Source organism: Schistocerca americana, chromosome X, assembly GCF_021461395.2.
Source record: "Schistocerca americana isolate TAMUIC-IGC-003095 chromosome X, iqSchAmer2.1, whole genome shotgun sequence".
NCBI classification, from domain to species: domain Eukaryota; kingdom Metazoa; phylum Arthropoda; class Insecta; order Orthoptera; family Acrididae; genus Schistocerca; species Schistocerca americana.
Window position 1 is genome coordinate 714781120 of NC_060130.1, and position 26531 is coordinate 714807650.

At 39.8% G+C, this 26531-nt stretch overlaps 1 protein-coding gene across 1 annotated transcript in view; it reads right to left on the bottom strand.

Annotated features, from left to right (window-relative positions):
- LOC124555732 (early endosome antigen 1-like) overlaps positions 1-26531 on the bottom strand; it is a 207129-nt gene that overhangs the window by 159162 nt on the left and 21436 nt on the right. Inside the window, exons 2-3 of the mRNA XM_047129754.1 lie at positions 9330-9477; positions 421-506 (exon numbers count right to left, since the gene is read on the bottom strand). Of these exons, the coding sequence (XP_046985710.1) occupies positions 421-506; positions 9330-9477 (234 nt within the window). The remainder of the gene's footprint in view (positions 1-420; positions 507-9329; positions 9478-26531) is intronic.

Genomic DNA, 26531 nt, shown 5'->3' on the forward strand with positions numbered 1-26531 from the left:
ATTTTGAACAGTAACATATGAGATAGTATCTAAATGGTTACATAATCATATGGGAAAACACTGTTTTTAATAAGGAATGTTTGCCATAAAAGTAGCTTATACAAAGTGGAAAAAAATGGCTAACTTTGATGTAAAGCTATAACTTTATGATAACATACAGATATTTCTTCCTCATATCTAGTGAATGATTTGTTCTTCTTTAACCACACTTAAATTCAAAAGCATTAAAAGAGATTCACAATGAAAGCAAATTACTGAAATCCAAAATTCAAAACTATTGGAAAAATATTATTCATAGCCACTAAAATAAAAAAAGAATGGTGACCCACTTGACACTAATGATATTTACTGAACTTTATTAGTAGCATGCCATATGCTAAACATTATTAAGCTATCTTAAGATATATATTTTGAAAATACCTGTCTGCTACACTTTTCTCCAATTTCTTCATGTAGTGTCTCAAAGCGCGTATCATTTGGCTGTACTGTGGTATCCAGTAACTCAGCTAATAAGAGAAGAAAGACAGATCATATAGTCTTCAGTAAATTTAAAATCTCAATTAATCATGATAATCTTGGTAAAATGTCAATAATTATTACAAGGGATAGCTCAACATTATATAATTTCATTTACATTTATATTGACAAACCTAAAAGATGCTGTGTATCTGAGGGTACTGTTTGCTACCTTTATTTATTCATCTGCATCTACGTTCATACTCCCACAAACCACAGCATGGTATGTGGTGGAATATAACACCTACCAGTATCACATTCCATCCCACATGATCAAATGCACAACACATATCGATGTGGTGAGGAGCAATGGAGGACTGTTGTCTTATGTGAAAGCTGTTTCTCAGTCTGTCTTAAAATTTACGTTATATCAGTAGTTCAGGTATGTGACATGTTACCTACAGAACACATTCCTATAATGTGGTGAGAAAGTAAACTGCCTAAAGTAAAAAGTAACAGGAAATAAATGTCCAACAGCTGACCAGAATTATGAAAGCATTGGTCATATGACAGAAATTATTCATAAATTCAGCTACATATCCTGGTGTGAGGGAAATGCTGCTTGTTGCTTTACCCCTGCATTCTGAAAACTTTTGTTCATTGTCCTGGACTGCCTTCATCACCAAAACAGAAATTAGTGTCATGTAACTACCAAAAAGTTTCATCAAAATGTACGAAGAGTACTATTTCAGAAAGTATTTGCATATGAATAAGCTTTGCAGCCAAAATCATGATATGTCTTCATACTAAGTATAATAATAAAAACATTTCTTTTTATGTAATGTTTCCAGCATAATCATTGGAACACATGAAACTTACTACCTATGGTGATAAACTAACTAGATGGCTTCCTAGAGCCATGAACAGACTGACTAATCAATCTCATGCTTAAAATATTGTCAAATCATAACCATACTTAAGCCCAAACCTGAAAGCAAGGTCATCAATGAAAGACAACACTTAGTGCAGATAGGCATGTTTATTACGAACACCAATGTACAACTAGAAAAGAACTGAACTCCTGGACAGTGTAGTCTGCTGTTTACACAAACATTGAATATTCCAGAATGTATAAAAATTAAAAGCATAAAATACTTTGAGAACCTTGCAGAAATGATAAATAACAGTTGCTGGTGGTTGGGTTTCAGACTGGTTACCCACAGTACGCCAGCTAGTGACGCTAACCACTACATCACAATGCATGCACAGCAGTTTGCAGCAGGCTCCTTCCTTCTATTGGATAAAAATAGTGACCCGCTCTTTCAGAAATTCTTACTGAGGCCTACTACAGTGAGATGGTATTCTGTATGGTAGCACTGGCAGATCCCACATTCTGCAAGTTGTCATTGAGCATTCACGACAATGAGTATAGAAGGTATACTCTCCCACTGAAGCTTTGTGGTCATAAAATGAATCTTCAGTCCCTTGAACATCCCATCGATCTGTGCCTAAGAATTATAGTACAGTGTTATACAGAGAACAGAAAGAGTGTCTGAACTTTTGTCTTAATGATGAAGGATCATCATCCTTGTCTTTATACTTGACATCTGACAAATGACTAAGGATACAATACAGCCTCAAAACAGAAGTATCACTTGAGTAACCTTTCCTACAGTCCTACTTCCTGCAGGGACATGAAAATCCTTACCAAGTCCCCTGGGCTGTATCTCACTGGCCCGTGCTTTGCATTATAACACTCTCAGTCTTTCTCCTAGGCATCCAGGGTCCATATGTGAGCCAGTTGCCTTGCTACTTTGGTCCTGGTGATGAGGGCTTAAGTATTGTCAGGCTGAAATGTGACAGAGTATCCATTGTTGTTTCGGCCTTGTGACAGTGGAGCAGAAAGAACAGTATGAAGCCTGTAGCGTCTTTCTTCACTGTGTTGTATGCAAATGTCACAACGGGCCATACTGTATCTCAGTCTCTGTGTTTGACATCAACACACATGAAGAGCATATCTGCTAGTGTTTTATTAAAGCATCCTGTGTGGCCATTCATTGGTGTGCAGTAGGAAGTTAACATCCTGGGGGTGATGTCGCAACATGATATTACCTACGACACTAGTCTTGACTGGAAAACCTTTACACAATCAGGGATCACCACACAGGCTTGCTCCGTTCTTCTAAATGATGTCTTCTACCAGGAACCTAGCAGTTATCATAGCTTCTTTAATTGGCATAGCATTGGTGACAGTGTTGGATGTGAGGCAGTGCAGACTGTTATCCAACAATTCCTGTTTGTCAACTTCAGGAACCCCCCCTACAGGTCGATTCCAATTTGGCAGAACGGCGCTGTTGCAGGTAGTATTGGTACCAGACGTCTTGCAGGTAAGTACGGGACATGCTCCCATCACCGGCATTCCTTATGATGGCTCACTTATTACCTACCAGATTGAAAGGGGCCTGGCCAGTGATAACTGCTTTGATTCTGTCTAGAGTCTTCATGAATCCCAGGTCACCAGATGTTGGAGCGTCTGGAAAAAACTTCAGGATAGCTGGAATGATGACAACCATTTCTGCTCCATCTGATCACATTTCCTCTTATATTATGTTCCATTTATTAATTGGAACCCTCCTTTGGTCAGTTTCTCCTCCTCCTAGGCTTCTATGGCTTTCAGCAATGGTGGATCTTCCCTCTGTTCAGCAGCAATGTCATTAAATGCAGTGATGACTTGGGATTCCACTACGCTGCTGTGTTCCCCAAAGAATTCCTTGAGAGGCAGTTGGCATCCTTGTGTTTGCACTTGAGTTCATATACCATTGTGATGTCATATTCCTAAAGCCTCAGAGCCCATCTCACCAGTTGACCCACCAGATCCTTCAGGCTAGTTAGCCAGCACAGAGAACAGTGGTCTATCACAATGGTGAATTGTTTGCCAAATAAATATGGGCAGAACTTGTCGATGGCCCAAACAACAATAAGCCACTCTTTCTAGGTTGTGGAGTAGTTCATCTCAGACTTTGAGAGTAATCCGGAAGCACAAGTTATCATCTTTTCAGCATCTTCCTAATTCTGCACAAGAACTGCACCTATCTCCACACTGTTAGCATCATCAGTGTGAAGTCTTGTCTCGGCATTCCCGTCATACAGTGCCAGGACTGGAGAAGAAGCTAGTGCCTCCTTAAGGACAAAGAAAGCGCCTCCCTGCAGTAGTTCTTGCAAGGGATGTGCCTTTATACAAAAGACCTTTAGAAATTACCCACTGTACGAGCACATTCCAAGAATACTTGTCACATCATGAACGTGCCAAGGAGTCTGAAAATCTGTGACAGCATGTTATTTTCTCTGGGTCAGGATAGACTCCACTGCCATTAGCTGGATACCAATGCTTTTTATTTCTCAGGCAATGAAGAGGCACTTTCTCAGATTCAGGTGGAGACCTGCACTCTGAACACAATGAAACACAGTTGTCAGTCGGCTTAGAGGTTGTTCAAATGACTTCAAAAAACTGACATTTTGAATCAGACAGCAAAGACATGTCATTCACTTAAGATGTCGAAGAGGTGGCCCTTCATACGTTCAAGAGCTGCTGAAGCATCACACAGTTCAAATGGCATAACATTAATTATGTAGGCAGTCTTTTCCCTGTCAGCCTTGTCAACCTCAAACTGTCAGTAGCCTTTCTGTATGTCCATAGTTCAGAAATACTTTGATCTTTTTAAGCTGACTAGGGTGCCATCAATATGCGACAATGGACAGAGATCATTTAGTTTACTCAGTTTGAGCTGCAAGAGGTGATCTTTGTCAAGATCACTAATAATAACCTTTATTCTCTATACCCAGTTTCGGTAATCAGTGTTATCCTCTTCATATCTTGACAGACAAGTTAGTGCACATTTCTTAAAATGGCAGTAGTCCTTTTATTGCTATTTTAAGAAATATGCAATAAACTGTCTGTCAGGATCTGAAGATGCTAACACTGATGACCAAAACTGGTTATCGACAATAAAAGTTATTACTGCGATTTTTGCAAATCAGTTTATGTTCTCTAATAAAGATATCTTTCTTCATGATTTTGTTCAATCAATGGTAGTTGAGGAAGAAACACTACATGTGCCATTCTTCTTCTTCTTCTTCTTCTTCTTCTTCTTCCCAAGGAGCACAAGAGAGGTCCAAGGGCTTTCTGAAGGTTCAATGATTCTAACTTGTGACATTTTCTACACTTCTGGATTATTCGTTGTTCAGATGGGACACACTATACAGGGTGAGTCACTAACCATTTCCACCTAGAATAACTCTGAAAGTATGACAGTAGCTGAAAAGTTTGTGGGACAAAAGGTGCATGGGACCACGGGAGCCATAATATGACGTTGATTTTTTTGTTGCTAGGTAGGGTCACGTCAGAGATATGAAGGTCAACTTTGTTTTTCTAAATGGGATGCTATAGTTTGGTACTTATTTTCTGATAGCAGCTATCTAGACAAATCCAATGATGTGTAACAGTAAGGTCTTTGAAGCTCAATGAAGGTCAAAGAGGTGGCATGAACGTCCACTTACAGAAGGTGTTTGAAGTGATGACCATTGGTATCAAAGCAGTGCTGCAATCATCTTATCATGGACCGAATGGTATCCCTTATCACTTCGGAATGTATCTAAGCACATGCTCTGACAATTTTCTCTTGTATACCACGCAAATAGTAAATATTTGCTGAATACAGTGCATTCATCTAACGTGCCATTGACATTTAAGCACCATTCCACGGTTTAGCAACACAACACTAATAGGAATGGTAAGACTAGTATCATTGAATCAACCAAAAGTGAATGATGCATTCCTTCGAAGCACAAGTCGATATGCTTCTCATTTATGGAGAATGCCAACGAAATTCAGTGAGAGCTAGAGACTTATACGCTGAAAGATATCCTCAACGTACTCATCCTACACGTCGTACATTTAAATGCAACTTTTGTCCATCATCATCATCATCATCATCATCCTCCATCCCCATTACAGTTGGAGGAAGGCAATGGCAAACCACCTCCGCTAGGATCTTGCCTAGTATGGCGGTGCAGGTCTTCCGCATCGTCCCCCACGCTCCTCGGAGTATGGGACCTCATCATCACCACCACCACCACCACCACCACCACCACCACCACACACTTTTCAGCTCCTAACATACTTTCGGAGTTATTCTTGGTGACAATAGTTAGTGACTCACCCTATATAAGTGCTGGCTAATTGGTGGATGGTCCCCAGTGTTGATTTAGTACTTTAACATGGGCCACTTGAGCTGTTTTTTCCCATACTCCAGATCTTAAAATATAAAAAAATTGATGTAGAATTATTACTCACTAATGTTGCTCCTCAATCAGGCAAGATCCCATATACAGTTCGGTAATAGCTTCCTCACCTGCAATGCATGCAGTGGTAACGGAGTATGATTTTTTTTTGTCACTAGGCTCACCTTCCTGGGCCAATTCAGCTGTCTTCACATATGAGGTGCGTGAGAAAAGTAATGAGACCAACAGCAATGCAAGCGATATGGCAACACCATGTTTTTCTACTTGTGTACACTGGTGTGCTCATCCCTTCCAGATGCTCAGGCCAAATTTCAGCTCCATATAGCTATCACCGATTTTTGAGATTGCCATCAATGAAGTTATGTTTTTGTTGTGTGTTACGAAAATGTGTTTTTGTTGTGTGCTACGAAATGGAACAATGGGATTTAGAGCAAAGTTATGCCATCAAGTTTTGTGTTAAACTTGGTAAATATGTTCGTGTGCCCACTGAAAAGTTGAAATAGGCCTATGGGAAACACGCCTTATCAAGAGCACAAGTTTCTCACTGGCACAAGTCACTTCTGGAAGGCCGAGAACAAGCTGAAGATGACTCTCAGTCATAGTGACCTACAACTTCAAAAATCTACATTTTCGTCACTGAAAACATTGAACATGTGTGTGCTCTTTTGAGACTGTTCCCCTGGGACACACTGTCAATCAAATGTTTTCAAAGATTTCCCTGAAAGGCTTAGGAAAAAGGTGGACCAACTGAAACCAGTCATTATAGCCAGGTGGACACTGCATCATGACAACACCGCATGTCACACGGCCACTTCCATCATCACTTGACATCAAAAGGCATTCCCGTTGTTCCACAGCCCCCTTATTAACCTGATCTGAGTTTTTGTGACAATTTTCTTTTTCCGAAACTGAAAAATGTTGTAAAAGGACGTCGGTTTGGGACTCTGGAAAACATTTGAAAGAATGTGACCAACTTATTAACTGCCCTACCAGTTGAAGCCTTTCAGCACTGCTACATAGACTGGGATGACTCCACAGGTGTATACCTACCAAAGGGAACTACTTTAAATGGGACAATATTGTTTGAAAAAAAATAAAAACTTTGATAGATAAAAAATATGTCTCATTATTTTTCTCACATATATCGTACATATATCTACATGACTGCTTGTGACAGTTAGTGATCAAAAGTTCTCATTGACCACCTACAATGCATATTATTGTCACCGACAGCTCAATTTCTTTTGTGAGCCTGAGTAGCTTTCTGCAATCAATGAATATTTCACAATTTAATGAGCATCTTGACTGATAACTGGAACTCATCTCACTAATGGTGGCAGGATAGTAATGTCTTCAATGGCATACAACAGCTCAGTGCAGTCTTTGTTATAAGTGCTTGTTGAATAGCTACATGAATCTGAAGCTCCGATCTTCCACAGTCTATGACAGCTTGTAATGCCTGCAAGAAGTCCCATCTGAGAATGACCTTATGACTGGCATTCTGGTCCGAGCTGCCAGAGTTGGAGGTCATGTGTATGTGAGGTGTGCTTGCTTGTGTGAATGAATGATATTTGTTTCTCTTTCTTGTTCTGACGAAGGATGTGGCCAAAAGCTTATGTGCGTCTTTTTAATTGTGCCTGCCTGCAAGTTAACATGCTATCTTTAAGGTAAGTAACAAACCATCTTTTCCTACATTGTTAGTATTCTGACACTGTCATACCAGAACATCAACATTAAAAATATATTGCAACATACAATCAGTAAACACAAGACAGAAAAAAATTATTTGCACTTTGATAATGCTTCCACGACAACTGCATAGAACACCGTACAGCTTTCATTTGCAACAGGCAGAGGAGGAGTAGTTTGGCTGTAAACTTAAGGTGTGTGAAATTCAGGTAAAAAGGCTTCCTTTAACATGCACTTTTTATTCTGTATAGCAGTTCCACAAACTAGTTTGGCGCTTTTTTCTGTAGATAACTACTCATATATTATCACAAAGCTCAAGTTTAAGTGTCCTGCATGTTCACAGGCTGTCTGTGAACTAGTTGCTGACAGGCACAACAAAAAGACAGTTACACATTCAGCTTTTGGCCAAAGCCTTCTTCAGAAAGGAGACACACACACACACACACACACACATTCACTCAAGCAAGCACACATCATACACACAATCACTATCTCTGTCTGCTCCAGCCAGAGACCGTGCGCATAAAGTCTGCTTGCATGAGTGAATGTGTGCCTGTTATGTGTGTTTCCTTTCTGAAGACTCAGGCCAAAAGCTCAGTGTGCAACAGTCTTTTCATTGTGCCTGTCTGCAACTCAATGTGTCATCTTTACAGTAAGTAGCGATCTATCCTTTTCATAATATTGTTGATATTCCAACCTGGACTTTCCATTGTTTGATTTTATCTGTGAACTAGAATGTAGTCTCTCATTCTTTCACTGTTTACACCCTTCTCTCTTGTTTCTCTTTGTTCTATACAATTGGCTTCAGGACTAACTGGTGGACTGTCTTTTCTTCTCCAGCTGCTACTTCAAAGTAATTTTATTATTATTAGTCCTCTCCTTTTTTGTGACCTGTCTAAGGGCCACATCCTAGAACTATTCTTCATATCTGCCCATTATTCAGCTTCCTAATTTTTATGATCGCAACTATCACAGGTGACCCCTATTTATAATTTTTGTAAATTCACCTAGCACAATCTCGGTAGTCTCTGACTGTATATCTATGCTCTTTGATCAGTTCACAACTGGCATTTTATGCTTTTTCTTTCCAGTCTATCTATGTTAGGGTTCCTTTACCCTGTGTTAAGAGTATTTTGTCCATCTTTTCACATGCCAAGTACAGTTTTCCTTCTGTTTCATTAAACAAGCAACGTTAATTCCAAAAATTCTGGATTCTTTCTTTATTTCAGTTAGTTATTACTAAACAATGGAAAGTCCACGATGGAATAATAACAATATGAAAAGGACAGATTGCTACTCTACTACACACACACACACACACACACACACACACACACACACACACAGATACTGTCTACAGCTGCTGGGGCCAGCTATTATTGTCATTCTTCATTATTACAATATGTATTATCATCATCATCATCATCATCATATTACAAGTGTTTTCTTAGTTGCTGCTGGCTCCTGTTACACATTCTCCACATCTTGCTATTCAGCCAGTCTCCTTCCTCGAGTTCTCGAGCCTGTCGTGTAGCAACTTCCTTTCATGTTCTTGTTGGGCATCCTATCTTCCTTCACCTCAGGGAGTTCATTTCCAAATTCATTTTGGCCACCTGTCATCAACCATTCTTACAAGATAGCCAAACCGCAACAGCGGTTTTGATTCTATTTAATCAATTATTGTGATGCTGGCTCAAGTAATCAATTTACATTTTATACAATCTTTGACATTGTTGAGTACAAAGCAGCAAACTGCTGAAGTCTACATTAGGACAGCAACCATTCAAAGAAAACACTGTTTTATAAATTTTACATACATTATACGAACACGAATTGAACTGTTCATTTTGATAGATCAGATAATATAAAACAGGACACAGTACCATGGGTACTTTCATAGTGGCTCCTCAAGGCTTCCACTGATGTAAATGCTTCCATGCATGATGGGCAGAGTAAGCCTTCTGCTGCCTGTCTGCTTCCCACAGCATCTTCCTTCCCATGTGCTGGAGAATCTGGATTAGATTCTCTACCCTACAACAAAGAATACATGAGAACTGAAATGTTGTCTACATTATTAGCAAATTGTGACACTGGAAGTTGTGAGCAAACTGAGGCAAAAAATGAAAACAGCCAAAATCAAATCAATCACGAAAAGAGCTTTCACTTGCCGCAAGGCGTAATAACATTAGAATGTGGAAGACAGACTCTATATGTAGGTCTGGTTTATGTGTCAGCAGGTACAACATACTGTAAATTTAGTTTATGTGAAATTTACATAGAATTAGCAAATTAAATTCAGCACCATTTGGATCTACAAATCACTGAAGTAATATGTGTGTCTTTCATAAACAAAAGAAAATTGGAAATCTGTGGGATTATTGAAACACTAGGCAACTTGAGTGGCACCAATGCTGCTGTATGAGAAAATATACCCATAAACTGTAACTGTGCAAATGGCATTTGTAACTAATGACTGCATTAATAAAAAACCATTGTTGAATACAGCGAAGAAAGATTGTCAAAGTTTCACTGCAAAACTTGACAAGATTAATATTTTAATCGAATAAAAAATCTAATGTTAGAAAATGGGCAATACTCTTTAGTGTGAAATGAAAAGTATTACTTTACTAAAAGAAATGTGACATTCAAATTATAGAAAACTGAAGAATCCTTTAAGTCAGGAATTTTATTCACAGTCAACCTGGATGCAAATGTTACAACTGATGGATTACACTTTAGGTTCTTGAGAAAGACACGTACGTTACAGACATATTCTTATACTTGTCGAAGGCTTTCGACACTGATGACTGCTAAATAATACTAAATTTTAACTAAATTTTAATCCACTGTGCCTCTGTGCATAGCAATCATCACATATTCAAATTTAAAGGACATTAGTCAGTTGCAAAAGTCCATAATTTATTGCAGATCTACATTTCAACACTAACACAGTCATCATTGGTGCATTACCATCAGTCACACAGGTACCAACATGTCAGAGTATAAACTTGTGACAAACAACACAACATTTTTCACAGTTTTATACTCTGAAATGTTGGTATCGGTGTGACTCTTCTGATAGTGCACCGATGATGACTATGTTATAGTCTACATGCGTATCCACAGTAAATTAGATTTTTGCAACTGACTGCTGGTCCTTTACATCTGAATACTAAACTTATTTTTCTGATCAAAACACACAATTTTACATGCAGTGGCAATGTCAACAACATGCAAATTACAACATACACACAGAAGGGCTTTTTTGAGACATTCTACATTTCAATAATTCACACAGTACAACAATAATTAATTCCATAACGAAAAGGATTGTTGCTTGCATTATTTTCATGATATAGCCAAGTTATACAGACATTTATGGATAAGCCATTGCCCATAACTTAAGTCACTTTTTAAAAGTATCTTCTGTCAACATCTTGAGATCATTTTGTAGCAAATTATGAAAAACAGCTCCTTTGATAAACTGGCTTTTTGTTGGTAAAGTTAATCTTCTCTTAACCATATTTAAGCCTGTTTTATGCCTCATGTCATGGTTGTGAATTTTTATGTCACTATTTGTGACCTTACTGTCTTATTTTACTAGCTTAATGGTTTGCAACATATGTATGGCACAAACTGTAATCATATTAAAACTAGTAAATAGGCTTTAGCAATATGTTTCTTGTTTCATTTTCACTACAATCCTCAAGACTCACTTCTACAGTATGAAAATTCTTTTCATATTACTTTGTCAGGTCCTGCCATCAAAGTACTATTCCGTAAGACAAAGAAAGATATAATAATCGAAAACCAAAACTTATTATTTATCATCTCCTCTTTCTGTTCACAGATGCCCGACTTAAATACATTTCTAGTAAATGCACGAGTTTGCCAGTGACGCCACTCACCACAATTTTTGATAACCATGCAGAATGATGTACTCTGTTGAACACTTTGGAAAGCTCGAGGAATACTATTGCTGTTTCGAACTCTTATTTTATTTTTTGAAGCACATAATGGACAAACTGTACTGCTGCAGATTTAGTGCTCTTCCGAAACCATGCTGGAAAATACCTAATATGTGTTAGTTTTGTAATATTCCAAGCTGCTTTTCGACATTATTTTCTCAGTCAGTATGTTAATGTTGAGTTTAGGAGAATGAGTCTGTAATTTGGAACATGCTTTATTTTTCTTTTTTGTGTAAGGGTTTGAAAACAGTCAGTTTCAACTTGTCAAGGAATTTACTCTCTTCAGTAACACAGCTTATTATATGAACTAATGGTTTCACTAGCTCATTTTTACATTTCTTCAATAGAAATGGAAAAATTTCATCTAATCCTGTTTAGTTTTTATTTCTGAGACTATTAATTAGCTGCAGAATGTCGTCAGTACATACTACAGATACTGCATGTCTGTTCATTAGTGGACTCAAATGTACAGGTGTTGACAACAATGTGGAAATACCACCAATGCAACACATTGCCATCACTAATACAGTGTAGGAAACCCCTTGACGTTCAGCTTCCAGTCACCTTAGAATGAATAAATACAGGTCCTGCATGGTTTTCAAGGTAATCTTAAACTATTCTTCCTGAAAAATATTGGCAAGTTCCGGTAACGGAGATGGAGGCTGACAGGCATCACACACCTTTCATTCCAAAGCTGAAGACAAAGGCTCAATAATATTGAGATCTGGTGACTGTGGTTGGCAGGGAAGATGTAACAATTCATCCTCATACTCACAAAACCAGTCCTGGACTATGCAAGCAGGAGCCCTGTTACCGTGGAACACTTGGTGAACAAACACTGTACCATGGGATGAACCTGATCAGCCAAAATGGTCACATAATATTTGGCAGTAATGTGGCCTTGCAGAGTAACCATGGGGCCCATGGAATACCATGATATGGCTGCCAAAGTTATCACTGAACCCCCACCATATTTTCAAGCCCAAATAACTTTCTACCATTGCTCCATAGTCCAAGTTATTTGGCTTTGGCACCACGCTTTTCTATTAAGAGCATTTACACCACCCATGAGTGATTTTGGAATTCTAGCTCGTCCTGCAATTCCCTGCTTAAGGAGGTCCCTTCGTGTTGTTTTGGTGCTGGCAGGGTTCGTAAGTGCAACATTCAATTCTGCAGCAAGTTTTGCTGCTGTAGTTTTATTTTTCATCACAATCCTCTTCAATGAACATTTGTCAAGACCATTCAACACATTACACTTTTCCTGTTTACAGTATAATTCTTCAATACAGTGCCTCTTGAAACGCCAAACACATCATTCCCTTGTTTATGGAAGCAGCCACCTTATGAGCACTAATAATTTGCCCATGTTCAAATTCACTTAGATCTTACATAATGCACTCACAACTACACAGGACACTGTTCTGACCATGACTGACACTTGCAGCATATTGAAGACATTGCATAGGTGCCATTCATGGCACAATGCAACACAACCTGCAGGTTTGGCTAGCATGTGTATTTATGTTCGAGCACACATTTCTCGCGTTATTTCAATACAACACAACCTGCAGGTTTGGGTAGCATGTGTATTTATGTACAAGCACACATTTCTCGCGTTATTTCAATATTTTTGTCCAGCCCCTGTGTGTCTTGCACCTGGTTTCATGCAGACCTCACTTTCGACAGTATCTATAAGCAATCATTTAAAATATTGCTAACTAGAAGGTATCAAATATTTTACCATTTTTCACACTTAATTAATTCTACTTTGTTATTTTAGTTCCTACTGTATTGTTTCTAATTTTATTTACAACTGAGCAGCAAGAATTTGAAACATTATCTGAGCTTTGTATATGTTGACTCATTCTTTCTGCTTTCAATATCCTGACTTCTTTGCAAACTGTCATTTGCATTGCTTGTACAGTTCTTTATATAACTTTGAGTTTGTTGGTCTGTGCAGGCTATACATGTTTCCATTAGATTTTCTGTCTTAACATCTAATGGCACAGATTTTAAAGATGGATTTTTTAATTGATGTTCACGTCTTTTAATGGGAATATATATAGTCAGACCTTCATAGAACATTTCATTTATTACTGATCCCAGTAATAATAACTGATTCCCAAGAGTCCCAGCTTAAACTATGTCTTAGCATGGCAATGTTCTTTTCAGATTATATTATCTTAAGATCATACACTTTTATTGATTTGAATTTGGTATTACATTTCAGCACTAGGGTCTGACCTAAATTATATGAGAGGTGACAATTTATATCTGGTGAGATGATGGGATCATAATTTGTTATAACATTATCAACTGAACTATTGTGTGTATTAACTATTCTAGTGGGTACTAGTCCAAGTAGATCTTTAGCCAGATAATACAGGAAACATTTGCTTTCTTGACAAGTCATGTACAGCATTGGTGTTTGTATCTCCCAAGTATGACAAGATTTACACTTCCATGACTTGATCTTTATTTACTGTAAACTATATTAAATGACGTCAGGAAAATATAAAAAAATTCTGAAGGTGGAACTACACACACCTACAACAAAGAAACAAATTGAGCTAAAGACAAATTTGAGCACTGTAATATCGAACTATATGTCAATACACTACTTGTTCACACACAGCACTTCTTATGTGGTGGTTACGTTTATTTTTTTCTGGAGTAAATGGGAACACCACCACCTTTATTATGTGCTCTGCAGTACATTGTTGCTACACTATAGCCTTCTATTTTGAAATAATGAATGTCATCTACTGATCTGTGGTGTTCTGTAACACTAACTGCATGTGGATCCAATCTTGTGATAAAGGATTCAGAAGCATCTACTTTGGTACGTAAGCTTTGCACATTATAATGCAAAAATGATGGATAATTCTCATGTGAATTTAAGTCTCTGTGTGGCACATATGAATCACATACATTGGAATTATCTAGTATAGCAATAGTGCACATAATAATAATAATAATAATAATAATAATAAAGATTTTATTGTCTTTAGGCCATTACAGCAATTGACAACGTCAAATGAAGATACAATGTGATACAGTGTGATAAGGTATTGACTAATGAAATATTTTAGGTTATATTACAATAAATGTACAGTGGGTCATCTGTTGGATTACTGCATTTTATAGTTGAAGAATTCATTGATATCATAGAACGGGTGGGCAATAAACCATTCATGCAGTCTTTCTTTGAATGTATGTTCAGGAGGATCCTGTATAGCATGTGGCAGCTTATTAAATAGTTTGTGCCCTGTGACTTCATAGCTATTTATTGATTTTGATAATCTGTGGTAAGGCGTGTGTGTGTGTTTGATGCTTCTTGTGTTGTAACACTGTACAATTTCTCTCTGTTTCACATCTTGTAGGTTCTTCTTCGTAAAGATTAAGACATTGTATATATAGAGGTTTATTACTGTCATAATTTTTTGTTTAGTAAATAAGGGTTTGCAGTGAGCCTCGTGTGAAGAATTTGTAATTATCCTAATGGCTTTCTTCTGCAGTAATAGGATGTCATGTATATGACTACAGTTACCCCACAAGATAATGACAAACGATATTATACTTTGGAAAAATGCAAAATAAGATGACCTGATGTATGTTTCAGGTACACAATTTCTGAGTTGTCTTAAGGGGCTCCGGAAAGGCTCAAAATCATGAAAAGTTCAATTTTTACTTTTTTGCGTTTTCTGAATCTGCAGACTATTACCTTTTAATAGATATATAATTTATTCAATTCCGAAGACAACAACTATTTTTAAATTTTTTTTTGAAATGTGTTCTACATGGGTGTGACCCACTGTGGCGCTGTTAAACTGCTGTCAAATGGTGTTATTATTAACGTCCGTGTTCATCAGGTACATTTTAGTGATGTGAGATAAAGTATGTATTGTGGCTAACCTGTGATGGTTCAATATATATCGCTGGTGTGATTGTCGATTGTTTCATGTTTATTTACTCTGTCGTTATCTCGAAAATATTCGTAATTAATTCTGTTTCTTGAGTCTCTGTTTTGTTGAAGTATAATAATGAGTAAAAGTAAAGTTATTAGAAATCCTCTGAAGGCTTTTAAGAAAAGGAGAAATGTTGGAAAGCCAAAGGTATGTGTTATTACTGTAAACAATAAAGACGATAACCAAGTGAGTGAACCTAACCTCTCAAGTACACCTGCCCATAGCAGTCAAAGTGGGAAAGAAAATACTCCACAGAAGAAGCTTGGTTCAATGAGTGAAAACTATGAATGTTTTATGGGCGAATCGGATGTGAACGAAATATTTGATATGTCGGTTCTCAAAGGAACTTTTTCAAACTGTGTAAGATGTATTCATTGTAGTGAAGTTGGTCTGGAACTCTCCATAATAAAGCAAGTAGGACTTGCTAGTGAAATACAACTGAAATGTGATAAGTGTTCATACATGACCACCTTTTGGAACAGTGTTGCAGTAACTGCAACTGAAGAAAATGGTAGCAAAATCTACGAACAAAACAACGAGCGATGCTTGCTTTAGACAAGGAACACCTTCGGGCTGCAGACAGGGCTGTAGAGAGTCTAGAAATACAAGCAAGAGTAAACAGGAGGAGGAACAAGAGGAAGCTGGAGGAGGAGTTTGCAGAGGATGAAGATAATCCATCCTATGGACCTGGAATGCACTAAAAAGTTAATCCAATCTTTGTCGCTCGATTCCCAAAACTTTTATTTTCTCATACTAATTACATGTTTTCTAAGGATCTTCCAAACATATTTGTTTCAAACTTTCAGTAAATGTTACACAGTACCTTCTGCATAATTTAACACAGCCTTTTTCCAAAAAACTGTTTATTTTTGAATATATAAATAAAAAATTGCAAAAAATGTTGTGAATTTTCATTACAATTGAAAAAAAAAATCATCTTTAATAACTGAACTAAAATTTTGTAAAATCCCTGTGTTAAGTTGTAGCCCATATTCCAATAAATAATCTGTAAAAAGTTCAACTTCCTACCTCAAATACTTTGTGAGGAAAGATGTAATTTATAAGCGTTATTTTAACATTGCAAGTATAGGGCGTTCCGGAGCCCCTTAATAAATAAATTACTCTAGATAGCTTAGTACTAATATAGTTTACATGTTGGTCCCAGGATAACTTTTCGTCTAAATAAACTCCCAGGAATTTAACAGAACTAGGGTCATCAGATAGTGGCTTGTCTCTTAGAGTGAAGATTATCTACTCAGTTTTATTTTCATTTAGCAGGAAACCATTTGCTCTGAACCAATATGCTGTGTGAGTGAGTGTATTTTCAGCACAGGTTTTAAGATCATTAAGATTGTTACTGCTATGAAGAAAAGTTGTATCATCTGCATACAATACAATGGTGGATCTAATAAACGAGGGGAGGTCATTGATCATTATCAGAAACAGGAAGGGGCCCAATACAGATCCCTGAGGCACACCTACTTTAACAATTTGTATGTTTGACATTTCCTTACCAACACAAACTACCTGTTTACAGTTGTTGAGATAAGCTTTTAATAGTCTGAAACTCTTTCGTTTGATGCCGTAGAATTCTAGTTTCTCTAGTAGTGGCGTGTGCTCAACAGAGTCGAAGGCCTTGCTTAGGTCACAGAATGAGACCTGAGCAAAGCCTTTGTTCTCAAAAACTTCGAGGACGTAACTGACTACCATGTTGATTGCATCAATGGTCGACAGATTCTTCCTAAACCCGTATTGTGTGAGATGATAATTGTTGGTACATGATACATTCTATTACCTTGGATAATGCGGGTACTATTGAAATAGGCCTGTAACTAGATCGAGAGTCTTTATCTCCCTTTTTGTATACTGGGATGATCCTAGACAGTTTTAACTCATCAGGAAAATATCCCTCAAGTAAGCACTTGTTTATGCAATGGGTTAAAGGGTACAGAATGCAATCACACACTTTTTTTAGCAGGTTGCATGATATGCCATATATATCCAAGCTATCAGATGATTTCAGTTGTTTTATGACCCCTTGTACAAATCTAGGCGATACTTCGGAGAAGGTTAGCATGCTTGTATTTAGTGACTGTCGACCCCAATTTTGGGAGAGTAACTCAGATCGACTAATGTCTGGTTTGATAATTGCATCTTCTATTTCTTTCACTGAATTAAAAAAATAAAAATTTAAAAAATTAAAAAAAAAAACCTTGTCCAAAAATTCACTCTTATCCCGCAGATGTATTGCTTCACTGACATGGCATTTCATTATTTGTTCTCCCAAGAACTAGCCATTTTTGTTATTGAGAGGAATGACCTCTATAACATTACATTGCACATGCAACTTCTGGTTTATCATTTCTAGAATCTGTGTTATTACTAAGTTCTGTAAAATGTTGAATTGTAGACCTGGGTTGTGTAGATTCTTCTTCCTACGCAGCTTATATCAACCAATGTTAAATTTTTAAATATTGTATATATCTTTTGTATCTCTATTTGCACTTTCCACTTTTTATGCATGACCAGTCATAAGTTGTGACAATGTTGAACAAAGACTACGATCACAAAAGTGCTTCTCAGCTCATGAAGTCTTCTTTTGAATGAGATCAGTAAGCCGTTTGTTTCCTTTCTTGCTGCATAGCTTGTACCTACTAAGAATGTTCATCACCTCATTCTTCATTACATGATGCTGATGCAGTTTTCCAGATGCAATGGAAAGAGGGCATGGAGATGCATGGGCTACATTAGCATGTTTATGGACCTGGAGTGTTTTCTGAAAAGACTGAAGGTAGTGCAAGGGGCATAGCAGCATATTTGCAGTTCTAGAGTTACCAACAGGTTCCATAATGTGTGCACTGATAGCATAGGGATATTTGAAGAAGCAGTGTAAGACTATTTCATTAAATTATCTTGTGTAAACTGTTTGTAATCAAAAGAATGGACCAACCAAATCGGGCAGTGAAGTTGTTCAGACACTGATCTCACATTTGGAGGCTGGGATTTTCTCTAACTGGCCATCCTCAACTGTTTTACAGGGTTCCACTGAATCACTTCAGGCAAATGCCAGGATGGTTCCATCAGCAAGGTCACGGCCAAACACCTGCTGTACTCTTGTAAAAATATTCTTACATATTGTACATATGCATATATTTGACTTCTTTATATTTCCTGTATTATAATGAAAATCTTTCACCACAGATATGATCCCTGGATGAATAAAGAAGAATAAAATAACATGTAGCAACAGGGCAACAGAACTGCAAACCACAGTCCCATTGTTAGGACAGGAGATTCTGGAGGCATTTGCCTGCTATTCCAGGTGTCACTAGACATGTGACTCAGATACAATTTGCATGTTTACCTGCACCCTTTAATCTCAGAAATCTCTGCTCTGGTGTTGTGATAATCAAACAACTTGCTCATGAAGCTATTCAGACTTTCACAATGTATATGATATGTGAAAAAGTGGATATGGTTTTCATTTGTGGTAAATACTGCTTAACTGTTAGCATAGTACTGTGGTTATATGCTGAAAAGTACCTTAATCATTCCAAGCTCACACAATATGTCTTCGCAAACATTATTGAAAAGAAATGCAGGGAACTATAAATATGGAGAATATGCCCAATGAAAAAGAACAGTAACTGATAAGAGAAATGCAACTAACATTTTAGGAGCACTAACACACAATTCACATGTCACTACGAGGCAGATGAAGCATCATTTGTGAACCAGAGCAAATCAGTCTCCACAATATGCACTCCTTATCGATTGAAAATCCACACTGGCTGTGAATTGGATAAACATTAACCTTGGTCTGTCAATGGGAGGTTCAGGTTTTCCAAGAATCACATTGTTGGTCCCTGTTTTGCCAAGAGATGAAATTCAGTGTACAGACTTGTCTGTACAAAACTGCTTTACAGTAGGTATCAATGCTCAAGGTCAATAATTAGTACATTGCTCAAGGTCAATCATTCGAGCAATGCTGAGGGTCAATAATTTGAGCACTTGATAACAGTCACAATAGGGAACAGCACACAAATTTTACATTAGTTGCATGTTTGCTTCTGTTTGGCGCAGGGGGCAGAGGTTTCTGTTGTACTACTCATGTCTTGTTACTACATGATCACGCTCAACATTTGTTAAGCCATTGAAGTCCTCTGAAGGCTCTTTGAAATGATCAGAAAAAAGTTGTACTGTTCCACTGAAATATACAGGGTGTTACAAAAGGGTATGGCCAAACTTTCAGGAAACATTCCTCACACACAAATAAAGAAAAGATGTTATGTGAACATGTGTCCGGAAACGCTTAATTTCCATGTTAGAGTTCATTTTAGTTTCATCAGTATGTACTGTACTTCCTCGATTCACCACCAGTTGGCCCAATTGAAGGAAGGTAATGTTGACTTCGGTGCTTGTGTTGACATGCAACTCATTGCTCTACAGTACTAGCATCAAGCACATCAGTACGTAGCATCAACAGGTTAGTGTTCATCACAAATGTGGTTTTGCAGTCAGTGCAATGTTTACAAATGCGGAGTTGGCAGATGCCCATTTGATGTATGGATTAGCATGGGGCAATAGCCGTGGCACGGTACGTTTGTATCGAGACAGATTTCCAGAACACAAGGTGTCCTGACAGGAAGATGTTCGAAGCAATTGATCGGCGTCTTAGGGAGCACGGAACATTCCAGCCTATGACTCGCGATTGGGGAAGACCTAGAATGACGAGGACACCTGCAATGGACAAGGCAATTATTCGTGCAGTTGACGATAACCCTAATGTCAGCGTCAGAGAAGCTGCTGCTGTACAAGGTAACATTGACCACGTCACTGTATGGATAGTGCTACGGGAGAACCAGTTGTTTCCGTACCATGTACAGCGTGTGCAGGCACTATCAGCAGCTGATTGGCCTCCACGGGTACACTTCTGCGAATGGTTCATCCAACAATGTGTCAATCCTCATTTCAGTGCAAATGTTCTCTTTACGGATGAGGCTTCATTCCAACGTGATCAAATTGTAAATTTTCACAATCAACATGTGTGGGCTGACGAGAGTCCACACGCAATTGTGCAATCATGTCATCAACACAGATTTTCTGTGAACGTTTGGGCAGACATTGTTGGTGATGTCTTGATTGGGCCCCATGTTCTTTCACCTACGCTCAATGGAGCACGTTATCATGATTTCATACGGGATACTCTACCTGTGCTACCGAGCGAGGTGGCGCAGTGTTTAGACACTGGACTCGCATTCGGGAGGACGACGGTTCAATCCCGCATCCGGCCATCCTGATTTAGGTTTTCCGTGATTTCCCTAAATCAGTCCAGGCAAATGCCGCGATGGTTTCTCTGAAAGGGCACCGTCGACTTCCTTCCCCATCCTTCCCTAGTCCGATGAGACCGATGACCACGCTGTCTGGTCTCCTTCCCCAAACCAACCAACCACCCAACCAACCAACCAACCTGTGCTGCTAGAACATGTGCCTTTACAAGTACGACACAACATGTGGTTCATGCACGATGGAGCTCCTGCACATTTCAAAGTGTTCGTACGCTTCTCAACAACAGATTCGGTGACTGATGGATTGGTAGAGGCGGACCAATTCCATGGCCTCCACGCTCTCCTGACCTCAACCCTCTTGACTTTGATTTATGGGTGCATTTGAAAGCTCTTGTCTACGAAACCCCGGTACCAAATGTAGAGACTCTTCGTGCTCGTATTGTGGATGGCTGTGATACAATACGCCATTCTCCAGGGCTGCGTCAGGGATTCCATGCGACGGAGGGTGGATGCATGTATCCTCGCTAATGGAGGACATTTTGAACATTTCCTGTAACAAAGTGTTTGAAGTCACACTGGTACGTTCTGTTGCTGTGTGTTTCCATTCCATGATTAATGTGATTTGAAGAGAAGTAATAAAATGAGCTCTAACATGGAAAGTAAGCGTTTCCAGACACATGTCCACATAACATTTTCTTTCTTTGTGTGTGAGGAATGTTTCCTGAAAGTTTGGCCATACCTTTTTGTAAAACCCTGTATAAAAAGTTGTGTCATAATTTGGTAGACATAAATGTTAAAAATTACTTGCATATGTCAGAAAATTCACTATGTTGTTCACCATAACTTAGAAAAATGGCATTTTGATATATTTACATATTCTTGGTGTATTTTGGTTGACCTATCTTAGCTGCCTGTATATGAATTACATTTTTTGTTCTTAAACTGTAACACTACAACACGTAAATGTGATTCACAAATGATTAAAACAACAACAACAACAACAGCAGCAGCAGCAGCAGCAGCAGCAGCAGCAGCAACAACAACAACAACAACTCAATGAGATTTCATGAAAGTAAACATAGTTAAGATACAAAAAGAGAATATATATTGGGATTCCACCTTGAGAAGAGTAACACAATGTTTCCTCACATTTAGTTTTTCCCTGTGTTACTGTGTAGTTGGTGGAATTTGTCATGAGGTGTTTGTCATGATGTCATCTTTAAGCCAAAAAGTGTTTGTTTGTGGTCACATAAGGTCTCTATTTCTTTTGTTTATATGCAAGGAACAGTGCTCTCCTCATCCATGGATTCCATATGAGCAGCATTCATACAGCAGTTGCATTCATGTCATTCCCATCACCATTTACAAGTGGAAGTTATGAAGCAGGCATGCATCTTCTAATCTGCAGTCAGAGAAGATCACCAAGGAAAGAGAATGGGGCAGAAGAAGCATCAGAGGAACTTTCCATTTCAGTTTGTCTCCTCTCACTCCCCCTTAGCAAATTTTTTGTACACGGATTTTGATTGGCTATTGTGTCATTTTCCTGCAGTTTTCTTTACTGTGTTCTTTGCCAACTGTCTTTTTGTGTATTAGTTTTTCTCCTATCTCTGTTATGCAAACATTTAAAAATGTTGTGTGCAACAACACTGAAATTCAACACATTTACAATCAACCCCTATGACAATTAGAACTGGATCCTTTTCCTCCAATGGCACATCTCTATTTACCTCTCACAATACTTTTACACGATGTTTATGAGTTATGGGTATACACTCATCGGTCTCCGAGCAGCGCTGCTGTGTGGACGTGCGGAGGGAGCGCTGTGACCTTCTCAGGCTGCAGCGCCTTTCGCCGCGCGTCAAAAAGCAAACTGTCGCCAAGCGTTTAAGCTAGGACGAAAGTAGTGTTAGGCGAGATACACTGGACTAGCCAGATGTTGTAGGGAATGGCTAGCACAGGGAATAACGAGGGACCAGGGTCTCCTCATCGGGCGGACGACCGAAAGGTGGCCGTCCCCCCCGAGCGGGATACGTCCGCGTGCCTCTGGATCGAGATCGAAAATTAGGACACAGACTGATTCCGTGGACAGGTCTAGGTCTGAGTCGAGCCACCACCGACGCCACCGTGACGTAGAATCACACCATCGCCAGCCGGCAACCACGCCACAGGAGCGCCATGACAAGGACGACAAGATGGCCGCCGACCACAGATTACGCCTGAAACATCTCCATATCAGCGACCACCACAACCCAACATCCGACGCTGAGTCATCAGATGCCGAAAGTACGACACATACACCCGCCTTCTCCAGCGATGAAGAAATGGAGCTGGCAGACGACGGTAACGGAATATTCCAACTCGTAAAGAAAAACAAACGTAAACGCAGAAAATCGGAGAACATGAACGGAAACTCAATTAAACCCTTCACAATAGAGACAAAAAACAAATTCGAACCTCTTGATGCGTCCCACGACAGCCGTGACCCACCCGGCGCCACAACCAGCGGACCGCCAACCCCATCAACATCACAACAACAACAGCTACATAATACCCAAACAGCACCACGAGCGGTCCCAAAAAGACCGCGCATACCGCCAATCACTGTGCAGTACCAAGGGCACCATCTAACCCTGAACGCGGCGCTGAAGAAAAGGATGGAAGGGCAAATCAGAGCCATCCACAAAGGAAAGTCAATTAAATACCACTTCAGCTCGGTCAGAGACCAAAAAGAAGCACTCAGCTTTTTCAGACAAGAAAAGATTGTATTCTACACGCACCAGCCCCCAGCAGACAAACAACTAAAAGTAGTCCTAAAAGGCCTACCCGAATCCATAACAGAGCAAGAAATTCAACAGGACCTCACAGACTTGGGATTCAAACCCACAAATGTACACCAGTACAAAAAACAAAACGAAGAAACGAAAGAACTACACAAAATGGACATCTATTGTGTCACAATGGAAAAACAAACAGAAAACGAAGCCATTTACAACACTTAATACGTCCTTGACACCAAGGTGACAGTAGAGGCATATAAAAGCAAAGACGGGCCTCCCCAATGCAAGAGGTGCCAAGGCTTCTACCACTCAGCCAACTACTGTGAGATGCCCACCAGGTGTGTCAGGTGCGGCGGTGACCACAGGGCGTTCAACTGCCCACTTCCAAAAAACGCGACGCCACACTGCGCCAATTGCAATCAAACCGGGCACCCAGCGTCATTCAGAGGCTGTGAAGTATTTCAAAAGGCCATCAACGCATACAACGCGAAAAGGCCACAAAAGGCCACCACTACAAACGCAACACAACGTATCAAACATACGGCCATGCCCACCCCAGCAGAAACAAGCAGGATGGGACGAAGACAGTGGGCAAATATCCCACAACCAGACACCACAACACAAACCAACAACGGAATAGGAGCCGTCCTCGACTTCATCAATAAAATCAAAGACCTATGGGAGCGATTCCAGTGGTCAAATATCATACAAACCATAACGACAACGATCGTCAACTTCAACAACGCAACCGACATCATGTCGAAAATTACAGCAATCATCGGAAGAGTGATGACCTTTTTCACACCATCCCATGGAGTATAGACATCAACAGAACAAAAACCTCCGATTCTGCAACTTTAATGCAAACGCCCTTAAACGTAAGAAGGAAATATTAAACGAGTTCGTAGAAGAACACAAAATTAACATTCTATGTGTGACAGAGACACACCTACAACAAGAGAGCTACAAACTCCGCAACATGATCTGCCATAGGACAGACCGCATCAACAGATTAGGTGGCGGAACAGCCATCTTCATCAGGGCAGACATCACCCACCACCCAGAACCAACGCCAAGGATGACGTCACTGGAAGCAACCATAATCACAATAGAGACAACAAGAGGAAAAATCGCAGTTGTAAAAAAAATTGCTCTGAGCACTATGGGACTTAACATCTGTGGTCATCAGTCCCCTAGAACTTAGAACTACTTAAACCTAACTAACCTAAGGACATCACACACATCCATGCCCGAGGCAGGATTCGAACCTGCGACCGTAGCAGTCGCGCGGTTCCGGACTGAGCGCCTTAACCGCGAGACCACCGCGGCCGGCATCGCAGTTGTAGCCGCATACCTCAGCCCAAGTGTAAATTACGACGAACAGGACCTAATGCAAATATTCGACACCCACGACCGAGTTCTCCTGTGTGGCGACCTCAACGCGAAAAACGAGGCCTGGAATTCGCGAAGAAACAACAACAGAGGAGTTCAACTCCAACAACTGGGACACTTACAAGCAGTCGTCACTGCACCGGAAGACATCACATACATACCTTTCAACAGTCGCAACCGGCCAGACGTACTGGATGTCTGCATAGTCAAAAATTTAGACCCAGAACTGAGCCTCCAAGTCCATAACAAACTAACATCCAACCACCTCCCAGTCACAGGGCACATCGGCAACGCCCTGGAATTACCCCGACCTCGCCGCACAACAACAGTCAACTGGGACAGTTCGAGAGGTGGCTGAACAACAACACCAACCCCACCATCGAACTAACCTCCGAACAACAGATAGAGGAAGCCATCGGTTCCCTCACCAGCAAGATCCAAAAAGCACACACGCCGGCATTGACAACAGTTATATTTGAAGAAGACAAATACAGCACACTGCCGCCACTCATCCAGGACCTGAAATTCCTCAAGAACCAGGCACGAAGACGCTGGATCCGAACAAGAGACCCCAGAGAAAGGACAGAAGTCAACAGACTCAATAGAGAAATACACAAACGAGCCAAAGAATGGAAAGCGGAGATGTGGGAGGACGGAATGTCAGCCCTCACGCTCCGCCAAAATCTAAAAGCCGACTGGAAACTCATCAAAAATCTCAGAAAACCGAGACAAGCAAAACATGCCCTGAAAGACGGCAACGACATGATCTACGACGCACTTAGACGGGCGGAACTATTCGCGACCACGTATGAAAAACAAAACAGAATAGATCAGCCAAACCAGCCCACAGCAGATGAAGAAGAATTCAACCGCCACATCATGCACACAGTACAACAAATAAGGAACACACCCATCGACGACCGTCCAGAACTAACGACCCCAGCTGAAGTTAAAAACGTGATCAAATACCTAAACGCACGAAAGGCCCCTGGCCCAGACAAAATAACCAACGAACAGCTGTAGCACCTACCAAGAAAACCATTGGTGCTACTCACAAGAATCATAAACGCCTGCATGATCAAGAGCCACTACCCCACAGCATGGAAAACGAGCAAATTAGTCCCAATACCGAAAAAAGGGAAAGACACCAGTAAACCTGAAAACCACAGACCTATCAGTCTCCTTCCCAATATGTCTAAAGTAATGGAGAGGGTACTGATACCTAGAATACGCCAGCCACTGCTAGACGGCAACATAATAAGACGTGAACAATTTGCGTACCAACCAACATTATCGGCAGAACTGCAACTGCTGCGGATAACAGAGCATGTAACCAAAAACATGAACTTATCTCGTTACACGGCGGCCGTCCTATTGGACATAGAGAAAGCATACGACAGAGTATGGGTGGACAACCTAATCGTCAAGCTGTACGAAACCACAGACCTACCCAAACGCTACCTACGCCTACTGGACAGCTATCTTACCAACAGAAAGTGCTATGTAACAATTGACGGTCAACAATCAGAAACTAAAACCCTGGAGGAGGGAATCCCCCAAGGTTCAGTCATTTCTCCAACGCTCTTCACGGTCTACGTTAACGATCTGCCCACAACGCCACACACAGTACTCGCACAGTTCGCTGACGACACAGCATTATTGGTAAGCAACAGAAGGCTAGACACAACCATC